Genomic DNA, 19,656 nt, shown 5'->3' on the forward strand with positions numbered 1-19,656 from the left:
AACGTTTTAGAAATATTTCTTTACATATTTTTATCATCAGTGGGCTGACCATCATAGATTTGTACGTCTGAAGCTGCAACTCTTACAAGAAAAGTCTTTGATATTAGCGAGAAGGCTCTGCTTGCTTGAAACTGTTCTTCCGACAAAAGAACATCAAACGCAGTCGGAACCTTGGTGTCTGTATGAAAAATGTATTAAAAGTCCACATATCGACTTCATTGTGTGGTGTGCAAGTTTAGTGTTGAGTTTTTCCTTTAGTTTCTAAATCATGAAGGTGACGGTTTCTGTTTAATGGTTTTTTTTTTACTAATTGTTGCTGTGAAAAAAGTTGATGTATTTTACTGTTGATTTATGATACCTTATTAAAAGGTCAAAAGAAATTATTAAGAATAATTTAATATTGGTTTCAAAGGATATAAAATATTTCATTTTGTTTTTGTCAGCCTGTCTCTGGAAGGTCTCTTGGTTTATCCCACATTTTACGAAGTCATATTTTCTTGCAAATGTATTTTTAATTATTTCCGACTCTCTAAGTAAATTTACTTATTTAAACATATTTATATTTGTTTAATTGTTTTTCAAATATGTTTTAATGTTGATGCTCCCTTTATAAATCACTGTGATTTGTATCTGTTAGAAGTGCTGTATAAATGAAGCTACTTTACTATTTAATTATCTATTTATTTAATTATCTGCATATTTATTTATTTAAGTAATTGTTTGTTTAAATATTCACATATTTAATTATTTTACTGTTCATTTTATTATCTACCCATTTATTTATTGCATATTTCATATGCATTCAGCACCACCGTAATTTTAAACACATTTTGAGTTTGCACCATTTTTTTTATAGATCTATATATATAATTGTGCTTATACTATGTGCCTACACATTTTATTCATCTTGCTTTTATTCCACAGGGGTCGGGCTGTTTGTCCAAATTGAAGGAACTGATTGAAATGTTTCATGTAAAGGACAAAAAAAGACAATAAGTAGTTAAATCAATATATGAAGCAAGGAGACAGTTTTGCACTCAAATTTGCGCAGAAACAGAAAGTTTTTGGGGGGACTGATGGAGAGGAAAATGATTGCCAACTGTGTGCTGAAGGCTTTGGGATTATTTCATCCAACAGTTTAAAGTAATCTTTATGTAAATAGTGTGCTTTACTGAAAATATAGAATGAGGCAATTCCCTCCAACCGGGTTCTCAATAATCCTCATCCTCATTGTCTTGAGCTTACTGTGGGTTTCATGTCTGGCTGTGGCATTAGCTCTATTGCTTAAAAATTTCATTTGGCTTTTTATCTTTTCTCCAAAGTCAGTTTTGTAGTCAAAAACAGAATTTTAGTTGCTCTGCAAACAGGCGTGCTGCTAAATATGACAAAATTAATTACCTTTTTTCCATTGTTATCATTCTGAGGGAAAAACTCAACTTTATGCATGAATGCTTTTTAACAGAAAAAGTAGAACTTAGTAATGTTACAGTTTGTTTCAAAGCTCATTTTGATAACATTTCTGGTTCTAAAGAAAAGTTAACTTCATAAAGAAGCGTCTGAATCTCTGCAACAATGACGATAAAGACTTCCCTCCGCAGCGGCGATTGTTAGTCACAGAGTGCTTGATGTGGGACAGAACAGAAATTGGAAATACTTAGAGGTCATTCATCTCCTTCTATTTTGTTCCAACAAGCCATTGTGTGAGCCATCAGAAAGGGAGCCGATTTCAGTGTGCGGTCTTGTTTCAGAGCTCGCCAGTAAACTTGTCTCTTGCATAGCAGAGGGAATAAAACATGTGTTGTGGTGTAGCGTCACCCTCCCCTCGTCAGAACCTTCTCCTCCACAACAGTTCCCCAGTCGTATTGCATGTCCCCACACAAGTCTCCCACTGGGTATTCAGATGGTGTTTTTCTGCAGCCAGTGTGAGACAGTGACAGATAAGAATGCATGTACTTTATGATTCATTTCTGGAGTTTCAGCAGGTGGTGTTACTTTGCGTTTGTTTGTGGGCTTCACTTCTCGCATCATCCGTCTGCCTCTCCAAAGATGAATAGAGACACGGGGAAGAAAGAGTAAGCTCTTATGTGGCCTTTTTTTTTTTCTGTTTTCTTTTTTTTAGCTAGCAAATAAACGATAGGAGACCGTTGTGCAAGGAGAGAAATAAGAGAGGGCCTCATGCTGTTGATCATCCCTGTCTCATATATGTAATGACCTGGAGAAAAAGCAGCAAAATGAGCACTTTTTACCCAGCGATGACAAATGCAGTGGGAACACCTTTAAATTTCCCCTCTGCAGTTCAGATACAGTAAATGAGTAAATGTTGATGGAGAAATATTACATTGTCTACCTCCGTTTTACCTTCAAACACAGGTTTGACCTAACAAATGACTCCACAAGCATGGATTTAGCAATGGGAATCTGTGTTAGACCAGTTCTACCTGAAGGCCCTGCAGTCATATTGAAAAATGGTTCAGAATACCAGGAGCTTAAATCATATATGAATGAGTCTGTGATTTATAGAGCAAATCCATAAAAAAAAGTAAAAACAGGTTGTTTTTTTTGGGTGAAAGTGGGGAAGGAGGAGCTGGAGCTGGGGAGCTTTTGGACCAGAAGCAAATCCATTGACCAGCAGGAATATTATAAAAGGGGTTGATGACAATGTGGTTGGAATAATGCCCCCCCACCCAGAAGACTGTCTACCACTGTGGTGTCCTGAAGTGATGTATTTAACCCCCCCTATCTGCTCCAGAGACATTAATGTTTGGTCTGCACCGAGGTGTGGGTTATACAAAGCAGCTCCAGGCAGTGGATGGTGGCAAATGTACTCGTTGAAAATGTTTTTTGAAGAATCTCTTGTACTTATTCAAAAATGTTTTGTTTTTTTCTCAGCAGAAACCTTCACATTTTGACATTTTCAGGGCTGAAGATTTTGTGTTTTCTGAATATAAATTGCAGCTTTCCTTCACATCTTCACCTTACTAAACCTTCCTTGGTTATTCTCTTTTGTTTTGCAGCAATGATATTCCTTTTAGGAACTCTTGTTTTAGTCTTTTTAGACTCTTTGCCTTCGGCGTTGTATTTCGTTGTTCTGAATTGCTATAAAGTGTCTCTTGACACGTCAGCCACCAAGCATTTTGGCTTCTAACATCAAGAGTGTAACAGAGCTGAAGAGTTTGTGACACTGTTCTTGTCGATGTAATATCTGTCATCATGAGTATCACCACTGATATAAACAATGCAGCCATGAAACTCTGGTATGACACTGGAAAAAAGATTTTGAGACCACACATGCTTCCCTGAATAATCATGTGGGTCACTGTTCTTTCAGATGCAACTCAGAGAAACATTTTCATTCAGCAGCATCAGCCTAATAAGAATATTCATTATCAGAAATAATTTTTCTACTTTATCACACAGATGTTACATTGATGATATTCGTCTCAGGTTTCACCTTCACTGGAGACACACCAATCAGGCCTTTCCTGGCTAACACTGATTTCCAGTTTTCTTCTGATTTGTCATTTAAATTCTAATTCATTCCAACTCTGACTTTCTTTCTAATGATAAAAACAATATTATTTGTGAAAATTCTGTTTTAATTCAGGAAATAATTCCAACAAATGCTGACCATATAAGAAAAATGTTCTTTGATAGAGGTACTAGTTTTAAATCCACCCCCAAAAAATGTCCTTTATATGATTTTTACTGAAATCAAAATCAACAATTTCATCAAAGAACTTCTTTGATGTGTTGATGCATGTATGGACTAAAAATAGTGGGAATTCTTAGTTTTGATTTAATGAACTGGGGGAAAAAATCAGATTTTTCAGTATTTGACCTTCAAATCAATGGTCAGAACTGATCAAGGAAAGAAATTGGCCAATATTGATCAGTGGCCATTTGACTGATGCAATATTAACCTTTAGCTTAGAGTGTTACACAGCTGACTGTGCACATAAACCAACAACAAAGGCTAATCATTACACCTTTCTACTTAAACAAGCTTCTGTTGCTAGGCCTTTGGCTTTAATGTGTTCTGTCCTGGTACCGTAGAATAATAGGTGTGGTGCTGGATGTCTTAGGGTGTCAGGGGCAGATTTGCTGTACAACAGGGTAAAAACAAGACTCCCCTTTGCACAATATATTTGATTAAATTAAATGCATGACAGGTGGTATCTGGCTCAGGCAGCAAATAAGACAGGTCACAATAATTTAAAGAGACAAAGTTTAAAAAAAGGAAAGAGAGAGAAAAAAACAAAAAGCAGTAGTTGTGGACCAGGTGTCATAGTTGAGGGTTTGTGTGGACCAAAGTGCAGAGACAGGCGAGGAGACGGCAGAACGATGATTTATTTAAATCTAAACTTTGGCAAAACAGAAGGCAGGCAGGTTGTAACGAGAGCATACAGGTGTCCAGGTCCGACAGAGTACGGAAAAACAAAGGGAACTAGACGCAGGGAAGGTGACCCAACAAACCAGCAAGGAACAAGGAAAACAGACCAACTAATATACAGAGGGAAAAGAATGTGGAACGAAAGACAGGAAATCAATAGAACTAGGGACAGGTGTGACATGGGAAGTAGGGAGGCTGAAGGACAGGTGAAACTAATACAAAACTAAACCATGGGAGAAGGGACTAATTAACAAACTCAGAGAAACAGATCTAAGAAAACTATAACAATCTAAGATATAAGAACCTGGCAAATAAGAATTAACAAAAGAAACCATAAAGGAAACCCAAACAAACACTGACTGAAACTAACTGGGAAGGGAGCAGAGAAAGCGAAGACTAGAATAAATATAAACAATAAGTGGAACCAAGTAATGTGGCAAACAATAACTACAAGCTAACCTAAAGAAGGAACTGAAACAATAGAAACTAACACAGGGGACTAAACTAGGGATAAGGCTGGGAAGAACTACAAACATAAAGGAAGACGAACAATGAGTAAATAATAACTGAAGGGGAAACTAATGACAAGAGGAGGAACAGTGAAAAGAAACTAATAAACTAGAAGAGTGCCGCAATAACTAATAAACTAACCATAAACAAACACAGAGACACTAAACGGGAAACTAAACTAGAGAACCCAAGGAAGCAAGAGAACTGTAATAATAATAATAATAACAAGGAGAAAACCATTCTAAGTAATAAATAAATGAGAAAGCAACCACCAAGGGAACTATGGGCGAGGAGAGAACGGACTACTAACACTAGGAGGCAGGAGAGAGAACAAAACTATCAGGAAACAGAAGGAAATAAACAGACATGACTACTAAACCCAAAGAAATAGAAACACGTAACAGAAGAGTAAGCAAACACAAAACCACAACAAAGTCCAAAATGGCAGATCCTAACACCAGGAAACAACAGTGCCACCAATTTCCTTTACAGTTTGCCACATGCCATGTGCAAACATGAGCAAGACAGTTCTCTGGTCAGGTGAAACTAAAATACAGCATTATGGCCTATATTCAAAATGTTATGTTTAAATACCTGATGGAATTATTTTCATAAGTGATTCCATTTTGACAAAACTTAACATACAGAGCTACCATGGAATGGTTTAAATCAAAGCATTCTTGGATGTTAGAATGGCCTAGTCAAAGTCTAGACCTAAATCCAATCATGAATTTGTGGCAAGACTTGAACAATAATTTTCACAGACACTCCTCATCCAATCTGACTGAATTTAGTTTATTTTTTTATTTTTTTTGCAAAACCAGGCAAACATGTCTGCCTATATATGTACAAAGTTGGTAGAGACATCCACCAAGACTTGCTGCAAAAGATGGTTCTGCAAAATTCTGCCTCATGTGGGCTGATTAATGATCCCAGGATCCAAGTCTGAAAACCGTGTATCGTTTTCTGTTCACTTCACAGTTATACCCTACTTGTGTTGCTCCATTAAATCAAAGCCAAAACATTGAAGTTTGTTCTTGTAACGTTACAAAATAAACAAGTTAACGAGCTCAAGATAATACTTTTGCAGGGCTCTGCATACAACATAATGCATAGCCTTATAAAATTATTCATAGACATCACAAAATTGTAATCTGTAAATGTACCCCATTTGTGCTCTTTGAATTTTTATTCACTGTTACATCCTCATAAATACCTTAGGAACTGTAATGGTGTTGTATGCTGCAACTTGTCAAGAAAGGAGGCTTACTCATACATAACTAGACTTCCTTCTTTATGCTTTCTTGAATAATAAATGTTGCAATAGAGGTGCAAGATGCTGCAAAATGTTAACAGAAGCCCTTATTTGTATAAATTATGACTTTTTAAAAGCTATAAACAGACTTTGTAAGTTAGCATGAGTAACAACCACTGACGTGTATGTTCCTGACATTCAGTAAATCATACTTCTCTTTTCCTGCCGCTGGCCAAGATGTGACAGTCCGTGTTGAAACATTGGCCGTTTGTCGCTTGTCGCTGACCGTCACTGTCTGTTTACTCAGCTCCTTCTCTGTTTGTTTCCTTTCACAGCTTGGTATCAGTCGTACGGGGTCAGGTCTTAACGGGTGATGGGACGCCACTGATTGGAGTCAACGTGTCTTTCCAGCACTATCCACATTATGGATACACGATCACCCGGCAAGATGGCATGTAAGCAATTCCCTGTTTTCACATTCATCAAGAGGTAAGTAAGGAAATTAAGATTTCAAAGATTTTTTTCGACCTGCACCGCTGTCCCCCAACCAGCGTTGGGACATCTTGGAAAAAGACATCCAACTGTGGGACAGTTGTCCCGGCATTTGCTCAAAAAGCTCTCCAAAACAAACAGGAACAGCAGCACATTGTGCCCTAGAACAATTCCTCATTCAAATGCCACCATGGTGGAGGCCATTCTGAACCGAGCTGTTTAAAATGCATTGAATCAGTGAGGGTAGAATCAATCTGCCCGCGGAGTAGTAAAACATGGGATTACTGTCTGACCTTCTCCTGCTATTACCACAGATAGGTCCTTAATAACGGGAGTGCAAACATATACAAGGAAAACATATGTTGCATATCTTACAGGAAGGCTGAAGGAGGAGCTCTGACATCCAAAACTGTTTGTCAAAATTATTAACCAGACTTTTTGTTCCAATTCAGCGCCTACAGGCCACGTTTATGTGTTGCCAGTGTGGAATAAAAGGCTTTTTGAGTGGCGGGAATTGTGCAGCTGTTGTTATGAATCACAGTCCCTGGGTCCGCGTATGGCTGAGGATTAGCTGATTTCTTCAGATATTCCGCCCTGTAACTCTCTGACAAGAACCGTGATAAATGGTAGGGGATAATCACACTTGGTTAGCCAACAGATCCGCTCAGTGTGTTAAGAAGGGGGGGGGGGGCAGCATCAAAGCATGGCCTCTTGCAGCTGTGAGCTCCCCACTGCCCAAAAGAGGAGAGAGCTTGAGAAGGAAGCTGTTTTAGGTCAGCTGCACAGCTTGACTGTTGGCGCACATGTATCTGTGTGTGTGTGTGTGTGTGTCACTCTGGATATGGGTGGTGTGCATGAGAAGTGCAAATGCACTGAAACCTGTGAGTGTCTTTGTGCGTGAAAATGCATGCAATGTCACCACACAGATGCTTTTCCCCCTGGGTGTTGAGCTCACTGAATATATAGAGCACTTCAAAGGCTCGCCCTTCATTTCCAAACCAGTAACTTTCCCTGAGTAATGTCGTACTAATTAACATCAGTTCACCAGAGGAAACTCCCCAGACTCCTCCCTCCGCCCTGCTCCAAACCAAATTCAGCCATAACGTTTCTGCCACCGCCATGCCTGGTTGAACAGAAGTAATAAATTAGATTCAGTGAATGAGAATGTTAAATGGAGACTGAATGGTTGGAACTTACTTGAAAAAGTTTCACTGCTTTGGTGGTCTGGAAAAAATACCCATGGGGGCAATATTCTAGCCTTTGTCCCCTGCTCTCATTTGAAATTAAACCAAGATTTATTTTATCCAAATTCTGGCCTTGGGTATCGTTTTAAAATACTTCCACTACTCATTACTTTAGAAGAAAATATTCTTCTAAAAATGTCTTTATTTCAGCTAAATTTATTTCATACATTTAAGATAAATACTGATTAACAAGATGCAGAGAAACTTGGTACCCCTGGTAAGGCTGTATGAATAATAAATGTATTTCTCATTGCAGCAAAATAATCACATGGATAATGTCAAATAATCCAACATTTTATGAGATTACAATTTTTCCAGTGGTAAAAAAAATCCCACGCTAAAAAATAGTTTTTAACAAAATCACCCATGGAAAAATCGTTGGTACTTTCGCTCTGAATACTTTGTACGCTCACTTTTGCCAGTAGGGAAGCACCAGGTCTTCACCTATAACATTTCAAAAGGCTAGAGCTTACAGGGAGAGGGATCTTTGGCCTTTCCTCTTTTAACAATCTCTAAAGATGGTCAAGAGTCCAGAGTCCTCTCTGATTCTCTTTTCTTTAACCCACCCCACAGGTTCTATCATTCATCTCAAAAATCCTTACAATTATCTAATCTTATACTCAACTTCTTGCTCCTCAGCTCTTCTAGCTGAGGAGTTTAAATTCTTCATTCACCCTGAATACCATTGACTACTTGGAATGAAGCAATATTCAAAATCAAGATGTACCCAACATCTCCATTTGTACGTTTTCCCTCCAACGTGGGATCAGTTGGAAAAATAACTAATTCTTACCAAAACATCAAGTGTGTTCAATCATTTTAACTGCACATATAACAGTTTAGATGGTCCACTGAAACAATGAATTGGATTACAATCTGTCACCCTGTTCCTTTCATTTAAGACCAAGAATCTGTTTACCTTCGATGAATATAAAATATACTGTGATGAAGATAATAATGTAGTTCATTGAATTTCTGTGTTTTTCCACATATTTCTGTTCTGTGAAGGTTTGACCTCTTGGCTAACGGTGGAGCAAGCCTGACCCTGAGTTATGAGCGGGCGCCGTTCCCGTCGACGCACCGCACAGTGTGGCTGCCCTGGAATGTTTTCCATGTGATGGACACAGTGGTGATGAAGAGGGAAGAGAACGACATCCCCAGCTGTTACCTGACTGGCCTGGTCAAGCCCAACCCGTACATTCTGGCTTCACCACTCTCCACCTTGTACAAAACCTCCCCAGAGGACAACCCCATCATCCCTGAGACCCAGGTGAGAGGATGCTGCAGAGGTGACTCAGAGACATCCCCTTTCAGTGTTTTTATAGCCAATTCAAAATTCACCTCATATCTGATTGCTTTGGAATTGATGGCTACATTTTCACTCAGGTCTGATCCAGATATTATAGGCTGCCGTTATGATTATGCTATCTTCATTTCACAGCGGCCCGTGTTGCTTATTTTGCACAGGGTCCAATCTGCCTTTCAGCCTGGCGTTTGGGTCTTTATGGAACTGAACTATCTCCCCAAATACTAAGCAATAAATTGTCTTCCAGCAGCACAGCTTAATAATTTAGTCTGGGGCCAGTTTAGTGAAATCCCAAACTACAAAATATGACTGCAGCCTTTGCTTTTACTGTCAGGGCCAACTATATCTGTGCCAAGTTTCAGCTGAGAAAAGCAAACTGCTGTGTTTTTGCATAATAGCAGCTTCAGGTGCAAAGTGAGACATCCTAAAAAGACAGTTTCTCTTATTAGTCATACAGTATTTGATTTTTTTTTTTGTGCTAACTGATATAAAAAAACTTAACTGCTGCCTTTAGGGTGAACCCAATTTGCTCACACACCACAGTTATCTGCACAGTGTTTGCAGATTTCACAGTAACTTTATAAACTGTAATTAGGGCCATTCTCTAAGTTAAATACAGACTCCCATTGCTCCGTTTAGCTGTGTGTTTTTTAATGTCTGCTCTTCACACTGTGCTTTTGGCACCAGTCTGACTGCTAATTAAAATCATAGGTGCTTCATGAGCAAGTGGCCATACCAGGCAGTGACCTCAACCTGGTCTACCTGAGCTCCAGGGCAGCTGGCTACAAGCCCATCCTCAAGGTGCTTCTGACCCAGGATCGCCTCCCTTTTGGCCTGATGAAAGTCCACCTGATGGTGGCCGTCATGGGCCGTCAGTTCCAGAAGTCTTTCCCAGCCTTCCCCGACCTCTCCTACACCTTCATCTGGGATAAAACAGACGCCTACAATCAGAAGGTCTTTGGCCTGGCAGAGGCTGTGGGTGAGTTCCTGCTGTGAAGCTGCCCACTAAAGATGTTGTGCAAGCAGAAGTTTGCTGTCAGATGCCCTCAGGCTCTGAACCTTGGTTGAACCTTTAGAAATTGATTTGACTTGTTTTTCAGTTGAAGATTATTTGGCTGGGGACTGCTTTGTTTACCATGAGCCGTAAAGATGTAGCAGTTGGTGTGAAATCCTCAAATCCCTCTGTGCGGCATTTTTTGAAGGCCAATGTTTTTTCTGCTGACTTGTTTATTTTGCATGTATGATATTTCAGCAGCTGTGCAAGAATGAAAATATTGCCTATGAGGCAGTGGCCTGAAAAAAATCTGCATGGAGTAAGTAGAAAAAACATAAATTGGAGCTATTCTTTACTCAGAAAACACTTGACTATTATACTTATGACTGAAGATAAACTACACATCATATTACTATAAGTAATAAAATGTAATCCTGGATTCTATGTGTGCACTCTGCTTGTTTTAGATACGTGAATATGGAAACACTAGCATCCACATTAGGTTTGGGAAAAATCCATGTTTTAATACCATTAAGATTTAACAGAACGAAAACAAATGTGTTTTACAGTATTAGCATGTGCCTAGATGCTCTGGTGATCTATAATATTTGCATATAAGAAGGGGTTTTAAAGGGTTTCTAAAAAAATTTCTAACATTACTTTGTTGGGTTTAAGACGTAACAAAGAACTGTGTTATTACTGAAACTGCATCATAGAACATGATCCAATCCACTCGTTTTTTTACCACTTCAATAATTACCAAGCTTTCCAAATAAAACATATATTTATTGTCATTCTGACTTCCATTTTTACTAAAAAACTTGAAATTCCTAAGCTTGAACTTGGAAAAATTGACATAAAGGTTCCATAATGTTTCCGAGTGGGAACGATGGAGGCTTCTTATCTACCTTAACCTCAGCATCAGTTGTAAACACACTTTACTTGCTCTTCTAACAAATTGGATCTCATTAAATCTCCTTTACACACAAAGTGCTGAACAACCTTCTTTCGTAATGATATTGCTGCAATTCTTACAGGTGCAAAATACACAAAAATGCATTATTAACTTCCATTGCTCATCGTAGTTACTCTGGCCACTGAGGACATCACTGAACTAATCTTACTAATTTGGAACTAGAACACAGTTAGAATGCATTTCTTGTCTTTCCCAATTTTCAACTTCAGAGGGAAACAAAGAAGGAGCCACAAGGGCTTGTTTGCGGGTTCACTATTGACTGCTACATCACTTCATTTGTTCCTTTTTTACCTTGCCAATAATTAATACTAAAATGTTTTTACGAGTACCTCTTAAAATAGCCCAGTTGCCAGTACTTGTACACCAGTTCTAGAACCAGTGTTCAAAGCAAAAAAACTAAACTAAATAGATTATTGCATAAGTGAACTTGTTCTGCTATATGGAACACAACAGTTGGAGTTTCATCATGGCAGAGTGGCTCTTTATGTTTGGGAATCACTGTCACAGTTGCAGCAGAAGAAGAGTTACCAAGAAGCTTTGGCTTAATACACAAAAACCAACATAACAACGTTAGCTTGTCTTTCATGACCAACAGCAAATTTAAAGCAGTTTTTACACAGTTTTTACACAGTTGCCATGGTGTACCTCAATACTGTATCACTGCCCAACTCTGATCCTCAAACATTTCTGACAAAATTGCAAAAACTCTACAAAAATCCAGAATTGTATTATAAGTATCGAATATTGAAAAAAAATCAGATTGCTCGTGGTTTTACACATATCACAGCGATTATGATGTTTACTTTAATGGGCTCCATCTGAGTCTTTATTGTTAAAGTGATTCACCACTACTTTACACACAGGTTTGCTTTATTTGCATTTACAAAAGATAAATAAGTAGAGAGCACATCAAATTCAAACAGAGCAGGTGAGCTGGAGAAACCCCACAGGTCTTCTAAAATCATCCCAGCTGGTGGAGAAGTGCACAGCCAGAGGACTCATAAAACAACCATAACATGTGCTCAATGTCTATGGAGCTACAAGCCTCATTGCTGCTATAAGTGTCAAGTAAAAAGGTTGCAGCCCTGCTCACCGTGGGTATCTCCTGCCATTATTTTCAGTGTCAGTGGGGTATGAATATGAGTCCTGCCTCGATGTGGTGCTCTGGGAGAAGAGGACTGCGGTGATACAAGGCTACGAATTGGATGCTTCCAACATGGGAGGTTGGATGTTAGACAAACATCACATCCTGGACATCCAAAATGGTAAGAAATTAATCATTACCCGCAGTGTGTGTGTGAGTGTGTGTGTGTGTGTGTGTGTGTCTGTTGGGCAGAGATAGGTGCCTCTGTAGGTTACAGGCAGGTGGTCTTTACCCTGAATCACCGCAGTAAAGTCTTGAATCAGAATGAAATATGGTTCGTCATCCCATCTGGAGATAATAGAGGAGAGTTTTGAAGGGCCGATCACTCACAGTAATGGCTGAATAAATCAGCACGCAAGTCAGCAGGGTGCAGGGCTCGTCATGATTCAACACCACTCAGCTATTTTAGGAAGAAAACGGCTTTTTGCTGCCTTCGAAGGGAACGCTTCTGCTGAACAGACGCTGTCATGTTTAATTCTCACATCAGTTCAATAAACAAAATTAATTCCTCGCTCCATCATTAAACATGTCATGGGTAACCAGAGACGGACATGAGTCGGTCTTTGTCAAGCTGCTGCAAGACACATGAGGAAGCCTCACAGACACAATAAAACAATCAAGTATAAATACAGCAGAGTCACCGCTGGGTTACAGCATCATGGAGGTCACACTTGAGAAATTCAGTCAGCACACTGTTTAAGGATTTCAGAGCGTGGCTGCAGTGGAGGCAGTAATACGGAGGCACTACTAAGAAGTCTGCCTCAGGGCCTCAGGCTGCTGTCTGTTGTCAGTTTGCCAACCACTGTTTTGACATTAAAACCTCTATGGTGCACAATTGTTGTTCCAGTTGTCCACTGCAATTTGGTTTCCTTGTCATCTCAAAAATATTCAGGCTGGCTCTATAGTCAGACTGGAGTATGTGAGCATTTTTGTTGTTCTTTCCATTGACTGGGCTTTCTGTGATCATTCTTAGTTTTGTTTAGTGCTTAAACACTAGTGTTAGCACATTTTAGAGGGATTATTTTGGTTCATGCTATGTTTTCTTACAAATAGAATTTATGAGTAGTAAATAATGACAAAAACAGACAGGAATGAAGCACATATAAGAGTATTTTTACTTCACAGGTGTTGATCTCAATATATTCGAGAGCTCCAGCAACAAATGCATTGTGTCTGTGGTTACATTTATTGAGGCTTCTTCTTGATTGAGATTTTTCTTGAATGTTCCTTGCACCGTTTGAGTGTTTTGAAGTGGTTTGAATAAATAGTTCTTGTGGCTTTCTGGAGATCTTTCAAACATTACTCTGGTCTTTAACCCTTTTCTTCCATGCATTTCTGTCCAATGACTGACCATGATGGCATAATGTGTACTTAAAAAATTATGAAAGTGGACAATTTTAATACAAAAGAAGAAATGTCATGGTTGACTAATGAACTACTCCAGAAAAACAATGTCTGCAGTTTATTTGAAACAAAATCCAGGAAAGATTCTAGCAAAGTTCTGACCCAGGTCCAGATCTACTACTCAAGTTTTCAGCTTACAGCTCATATAGCTGTACCTTACCTTTGTGCTAAAATATTTTCTGTGTCAGGCTTTATTTCCCTACATGTAATTTGTTGAAATGCTCATTATTATGGAAAGATTTGATGCGGTTCGATTTTTCGCTTAGGCCAGCTAATACTGACCCATATACTGTTTTATTATGTTTTGTGAGTTGCCTTTCTTAAACTTGGTTGATTGGAAATGACTTTAAATCTGAATCTGCCAGGTTGTGAATAATATTGGGCTTAACTGTACATGAAGCCAAATTACAACTGTTCTAATCTAAATGGTTAAATAAATTTTCAGTTATAGAATCCAGTTAATTCAATTCAAATCAACTCAATGCACTGTCCAGTTATATCCTCCCATTAAAATCCAACTCAATCTTGCACATTTTGCTAGTTGGTAAAAAAGAGCCCTGTTTATTGCAATCAATCATTGACTTTGTAGCAATCCCTCATACTGAACTGAAGTATGTGTCGAAAGATTGACTTCTTTTAACAGGGGAAACCTCCAACAGAACCAGGTTCAGTATGGACACAGAGGACACAGAGGTAATGGCAGCAGTAGCTCAGTTAGTGGCGTCCTCTAGGAGAGAAACAGCTAAACAGTGAAACACTGAGCCATTGTGGGGTGGAAAACAGAGGTCAAAATTGTTAATAATAGGATTGCTTATTTAGTGACTTTGTCCAGGAAGGAGACAGTTAACCACAGATTCACTGAGCCAAGTGTAGAGAGCCAAGAGTGAGACCATGTAGTCACCAGCAGCAAGAGCTCAGGTGATGGAACCTTACAAGAAGGAGACACAGCAAAACATCAAAACACTGCAGACACAATTTCTATCGAAATAAAACAAGAGAGAACTCTGCAAATAATGCATAACCAGAGAGTAGTAGGAGAAAGTAGCAGAGAAAGGAAAAGCAGCCATCATGTCCTCCAGCCGCCTAAACCTATAGCAGCATGACTACAGAGACAACTCAGGATAACTTAAGCCACTCTCACTCAACTATAGGCTTTGTCGAAAAGCCTGGTCTTAAAAGTAGATATTTAATTCAAAGTCAAAAGTTTTTCAACACCTAACATGTTAATTAGAAGTCCAAATGTGAACCTGTTTCTGCTGAGACTAATCATTGTGCATTAAACGATGATACCTGTCTGATGAGATACTGATCTGTGCAGAAATAATACACAAGCCCAGAAACTTTCAGCAGATCATGTACTGGCTTGTGTTATTGTTGTAACACACTGTTACCTGTTTAGAGACATCATCTGACTTGGCAACATTCTGTCAGCACTCTCTCACAGTTTAATATGCAGTAGCTCTACTTGGAAATTATGAGGCAGATTAGCATATTACTTTATACTAGACAAAGTAGATTATTGAAAATTAGGTTAAATTTATCATTGGTTGTGAAGCTTGGTATCAAACCTCGAATTGAGAAAGAGTATTGTGACAGGCAGCTCTGTTTTATACTCACAAAATATCAGTAAGTAAACCTGTTCATGTCAGACGGGTAACTTAAAAACCTTATGTCTGTGATTTGTTACTTGTATTTTATAACATAATAAAATCACAATTAATGCTGGGTTTTTCTTTTTCAGGATATAGATTGTCCTAAAGCAACATTGTTAACATATGTCCTATTTTAAACCAGCTTTTAGTTGAGATACATTTTAAAGAGTTGGATAAAACAGCTTTCATTTCTTCTGTTTGCATTCATTTCATTCTTTAAATGTGACAAACAAATTCATTCCTTCCTGGGAGCATGGAGTTGTTAGCATGAGGAGTCTTTACAAACATCTTCAATCATGTAGAAGACAAAGCAAAACATGATGGCCTCCACTCTGTAGGGGTCTCCTGTACAGCTATGTTCACTTTTCGAGGTCACACTCACACTAAATTCAGTGTAGGAGTATCACACTTTTCTGATTTACTTCTCTGTGCAGAGTTGCGTCTTGGGAGTAGTGAATTCTATAAAGAACAAAAAAGCTTCAGTAAAACCTTTAGCTCTTAACAGTCTGGCCTTGAGAAGCTGTTAGGGCATAGTGAACATCCCTTTAAGGTTGGCTCACAGTTAAAGCAGGTTAGAGCATGAGGTGTTCTTCAATCTGCTTGGTTCCTTTACGTTCCTTTAGGTTCCTGTTTGCCGCAACCTGCATGACACACCATGCATGCTGCGTATAAATGTTTTAAGTAGTAAAAAGGTTTCCTGATGACTAAAGATTAATATAGACAAGCAGTCTTGGATCTTAAAGACTCTGAGGAGTATCCCCTCAGCTGTGATGTAGCGTCAGGTTTAAGAGGATGTCCTCACAGGTTCTGGAGGCTCATCACAAATTCTCTCCAGGCCCCACAGAACTTCTTACTTGTTTTCTTTTTGACCAGATTCAACAAAGTTTAAGCAAAAACTTCTGAAATAATTTTTGTGAGTTGTCGTTTGAACACCAGGAGGAGGTCTGGATATATAAGAAGGTGTGTTTAAATAGCCTAGGTGTTGCCTTATTCTTCAGTGTAGTTTTATTTTAAACCATCTCACAAGAGCATTACAGATACACTGCTGTTAATACTAAACACGTGTACTACATGTATAACATCACAGAGAATGAAGAAAAATATGTTCTCATCATTATAAGATTGTAGAATAGAGAGTCTGCTTCTTCACTATGTTGACACCTTGATGCTGCTTTGTCCTGCATCTTTTTCTAGCAACAAAAAGCACAGACTCGCGAGCTCATCTCCAAACCCGATCTATCAAGCCATTGAGAACCTAAATGTTGTGAAGTGAGCGAAAGAACACAAATATGCCTGTTTGCTGGCGGTACATTCTCGTTTCATCCAACCCGTCTCAAAGTAGAGCACAGCCATCTCCAAAGCCTTCACAGCAACAGCATCACAGTTGGAGTTGTTGTGAGATGCCTTCATGATCAACAGATAGCTGCAGCATGTGTGATATGCTAATGCTTTGCTGCATCCTTTATTAGACTGAGCCGTACTGCATCTGAGGATGTCAGAAAACCAAATGTCGCCTTGCATTAAAACTGTCATGCTGAGGGCTTGTTGTTGCACATGGAAACAGCGATTACAGAAATAAAACAAAGACTAGACGGCGTGGAGTGTTTCCTGCGCAGTAAATGTTGCAGTCTCCCGAGGGCTTCATTTCCTCACATTTTTCACTTGTCCTGCTATGAAAAAAAAAAATCACAGCAAAGTCTGTCTAAATTTAAAATGCACCAAAATAGTTCAGCAAACTTGTGGCTTTCTGTCTCAATTACTTCCTGACAGGGGCGTAATATTGTTTGCAGAATAGTTTCATGCTGCTGTCCTGTCAGTTCAACCAAACATAGTATTCTTGGTAGGACTGGATTATTTTTTTTATCCAAAACTTTGGCAACACAGTTTATAGAGCGTTCTCAATCCTGTCCTTACTGCTAGACAGCAGTCTAAAATAATTTCAGCTTTATTTTTGTGTAAAGTGCAATGCAAAATGTATCGAAATAAATTTTGTGATGCACCAACATCAATTGGCATAAATGTGCAGTAGGAGACAAATAATAAATGGTTTTCAAGAGTTTTGTTACCATTACAAATCTGAAACCAATGAGAACTGGTTCTCTTTGAGTCACCTGCGTAAATTAAGGCAAATTAAAAGGTCTACCCTTGAATTCAGGCCTCTGAATCAATACTTTGTAAAGCCATCTTTTCTGTAGATAAACATACAATTTTTCTTTGTAAGATAGATCTAGTTCACTTAAATTGTGTAAAAAGTATCTCACACCATGATGCTGCCACCACCATGGTTCACCATGATATGGATGGCCTGTTCAGGATGATGTTTGGCGTTAGTTTTCTCGAACACACAGTGTTTTCCATCTTATTTGACCAGAACTCTTCCTTCCATATGTTTGTTGAATTCTCTACATTACTTGTGACAAATTGGAACAAGAACATCTTTTGGCTTTCTTTCAACAATGGTTTTCTTCTTGCCACTCTTCCATAAAGGCCAGATTTGTGGAGTCCATGACTAATAATTGTCCTGTCTGCAGATTACACTACATGAGCAGTTGATCTCTGCAGCTCCTCCAAATTATCAGGCCATCTTGCTTGCTTTTCTGATTAATGCTCTCTGTGCTGGGCCTGTCAGTTATGATGGACGCCCATGTTTTGGTATGTCTGCAGTTTGTCCGTCCTCCTTCCATGTTCTGAATATGGATTGAACAGAACTCTTTGAGATGTTCAGAACCTGGGTTATTGTTTTGGAACCTAACCCCTGATGTTCTCTAACAAACATCTGAGCCCAGGAACAGAACAGCTGGACCCACAGTCCTGCCTAAATCTTTAAGTTTTGCCACATTTCTCCTGAATAAAAGTAGTATTAACTTAATTATTGTTATTAAATTGTTATTAAGTTACATCTGATATAAAAATCTGTGAAGGGAGTTAAAGATTAGGGGGATGGAAATGAGGGCTTCCAACCTCAAAGACTTGGAGGTTATTACCAAAGATACATTTTCAAAGTGGAAACATGCAAATTGCTGATCAGCAGTTCTAAAAAGATTTTGATTGTTACAATGCAAATAAACACTTTTTTTAAAATTATTTTTCATTGATTATTTAGGAGGTTATAAATATTTTTATATATTTTTATTAAAAAGTAAAGATAAATATAGATCTTTCTTTTATGATATGCTTGTGAATGTATCTTTTAGTAGATGCTGGTCTCGTTTCTTATCATTAATACATTTCTTGCTTAAATGAAAATAAATCAGTATGTCAGTATGTCTCCTCGGGATATGAATAATTCAGGGACTGAATATATGCTGAGGGACTCCATGGTGGTGTTGTTGGTAGCCCTGTTGTCTCGCAGTTGCAGGTTCAAACCCCAGCTTGGGGTCATTCTGCTTGGAGTTTGCATTTCTCCCTCAGCATTCCTGGGTTCTCTCCAGATACTCCAGCTTCCTCCAACAACACATGACGCTTAAGTTAATTTCCTTCTGTAAGTTGCCCTTAGGTGTGTATGTTTTGAAAGCCACAAGAACTATTTATTCAAACCACTTCAAAACACTCAAGGTTTTGGGGTGTATAGGCACTACATTTCCCTTAAACAAAGAGTTTTATTCACCCAAATTTGTTCCCTTACATTTTTTTCCTTCCAAGTGAAATGATTCAGTCAGCAGTCCGGCTTTTTTGACATTAGGGATTTATTGCACACATGGGGTTTTGGGTGGGAAATTCAACTCGATATCCTGAGTTGACAAGAAGATGAATCCAAATATCACTGTTTGCCTTCATTGCTGCTCAAGTATTGATTCTTTAATGCTCCACACCTTGACTAATGTCCTTACCAGACATGTGAGCAAGCGGTGGTCCTGTGCTGCTGCACTGCAGTTTATCTCCAAACATTTGCTATCTTACTTTGTTGTGATTCCTGCTTCATTTTTGCACCACTTGGAACATCTGAGGACTTTTTCTCTCATCGTTTGTAGTGTAAGACCTGTGCAGAAGCCTCCTCTTGCCTCGTTCTGCCTGGACTCCAGAGCCTGTCAAACCAGATAAGGCAAATTGCACCGTAGTCGTGTCCTCCTGCCCCTCGTTTCTTCGTTACACGTGGATATGTCTTCCTCTCAATCTGCAGCTTGTCTTTATCTTGGGTAACATAGCTGATAGTCATTGGACACAGCCAGGGTTCAGCGAGGCTGTACCATTGAGAGTAAGCACAGTATGGCTCACACACATGCTGTATTTTAAGGTATCAGAGGTCTACTGCTTTCCTGTAGCCACAATCAGGATCAGCAGGGGTCCGG

The 19,656-nt window shown here is 38.8% G+C and overlaps 1 protein-coding gene across 5 annotated transcripts in view; it reads left to right on the plus strand.

The window, feature by feature from the left end:
• Positions 1–19,656, plus strand: part of si:dkey-237h12.3 (teneurin-3) — a 216,822-nt gene that overhangs the window by 157,585 nt on the left and 39,581 nt on the right. For all 5 annotated transcript variants that reach the window (XM_047353423.1, XM_047353424.1, XM_047353425.1 and 2 more), the window contains 4 exons: positions 6,491–6,610; positions 8,900–9,161; positions 9,909–10,176; positions 12,289–12,432. In XM_047353423.1, coding sequence (XP_047209379.1) covers positions 6,491–6,610; positions 8,900–9,161; positions 9,909–10,176; positions 12,289–12,432 — 794 coding nt within the window. The remainder of the gene's footprint in view (positions 1–6,490; positions 6,611–8,899; positions 9,162–9,908; positions 10,177–12,288; positions 12,433–19,656) is intronic.

The sequence above is a fragment of the Girardinichthys multiradiatus genome, chromosome 23, assembly GCF_021462225.1.
Source record: "Girardinichthys multiradiatus isolate DD_20200921_A chromosome 23, DD_fGirMul_XY1, whole genome shotgun sequence".
In the NCBI taxonomy this organism is placed as follows: domain Eukaryota; kingdom Metazoa; phylum Chordata; class Actinopteri; order Cyprinodontiformes; family Goodeidae; genus Girardinichthys; species Girardinichthys multiradiatus.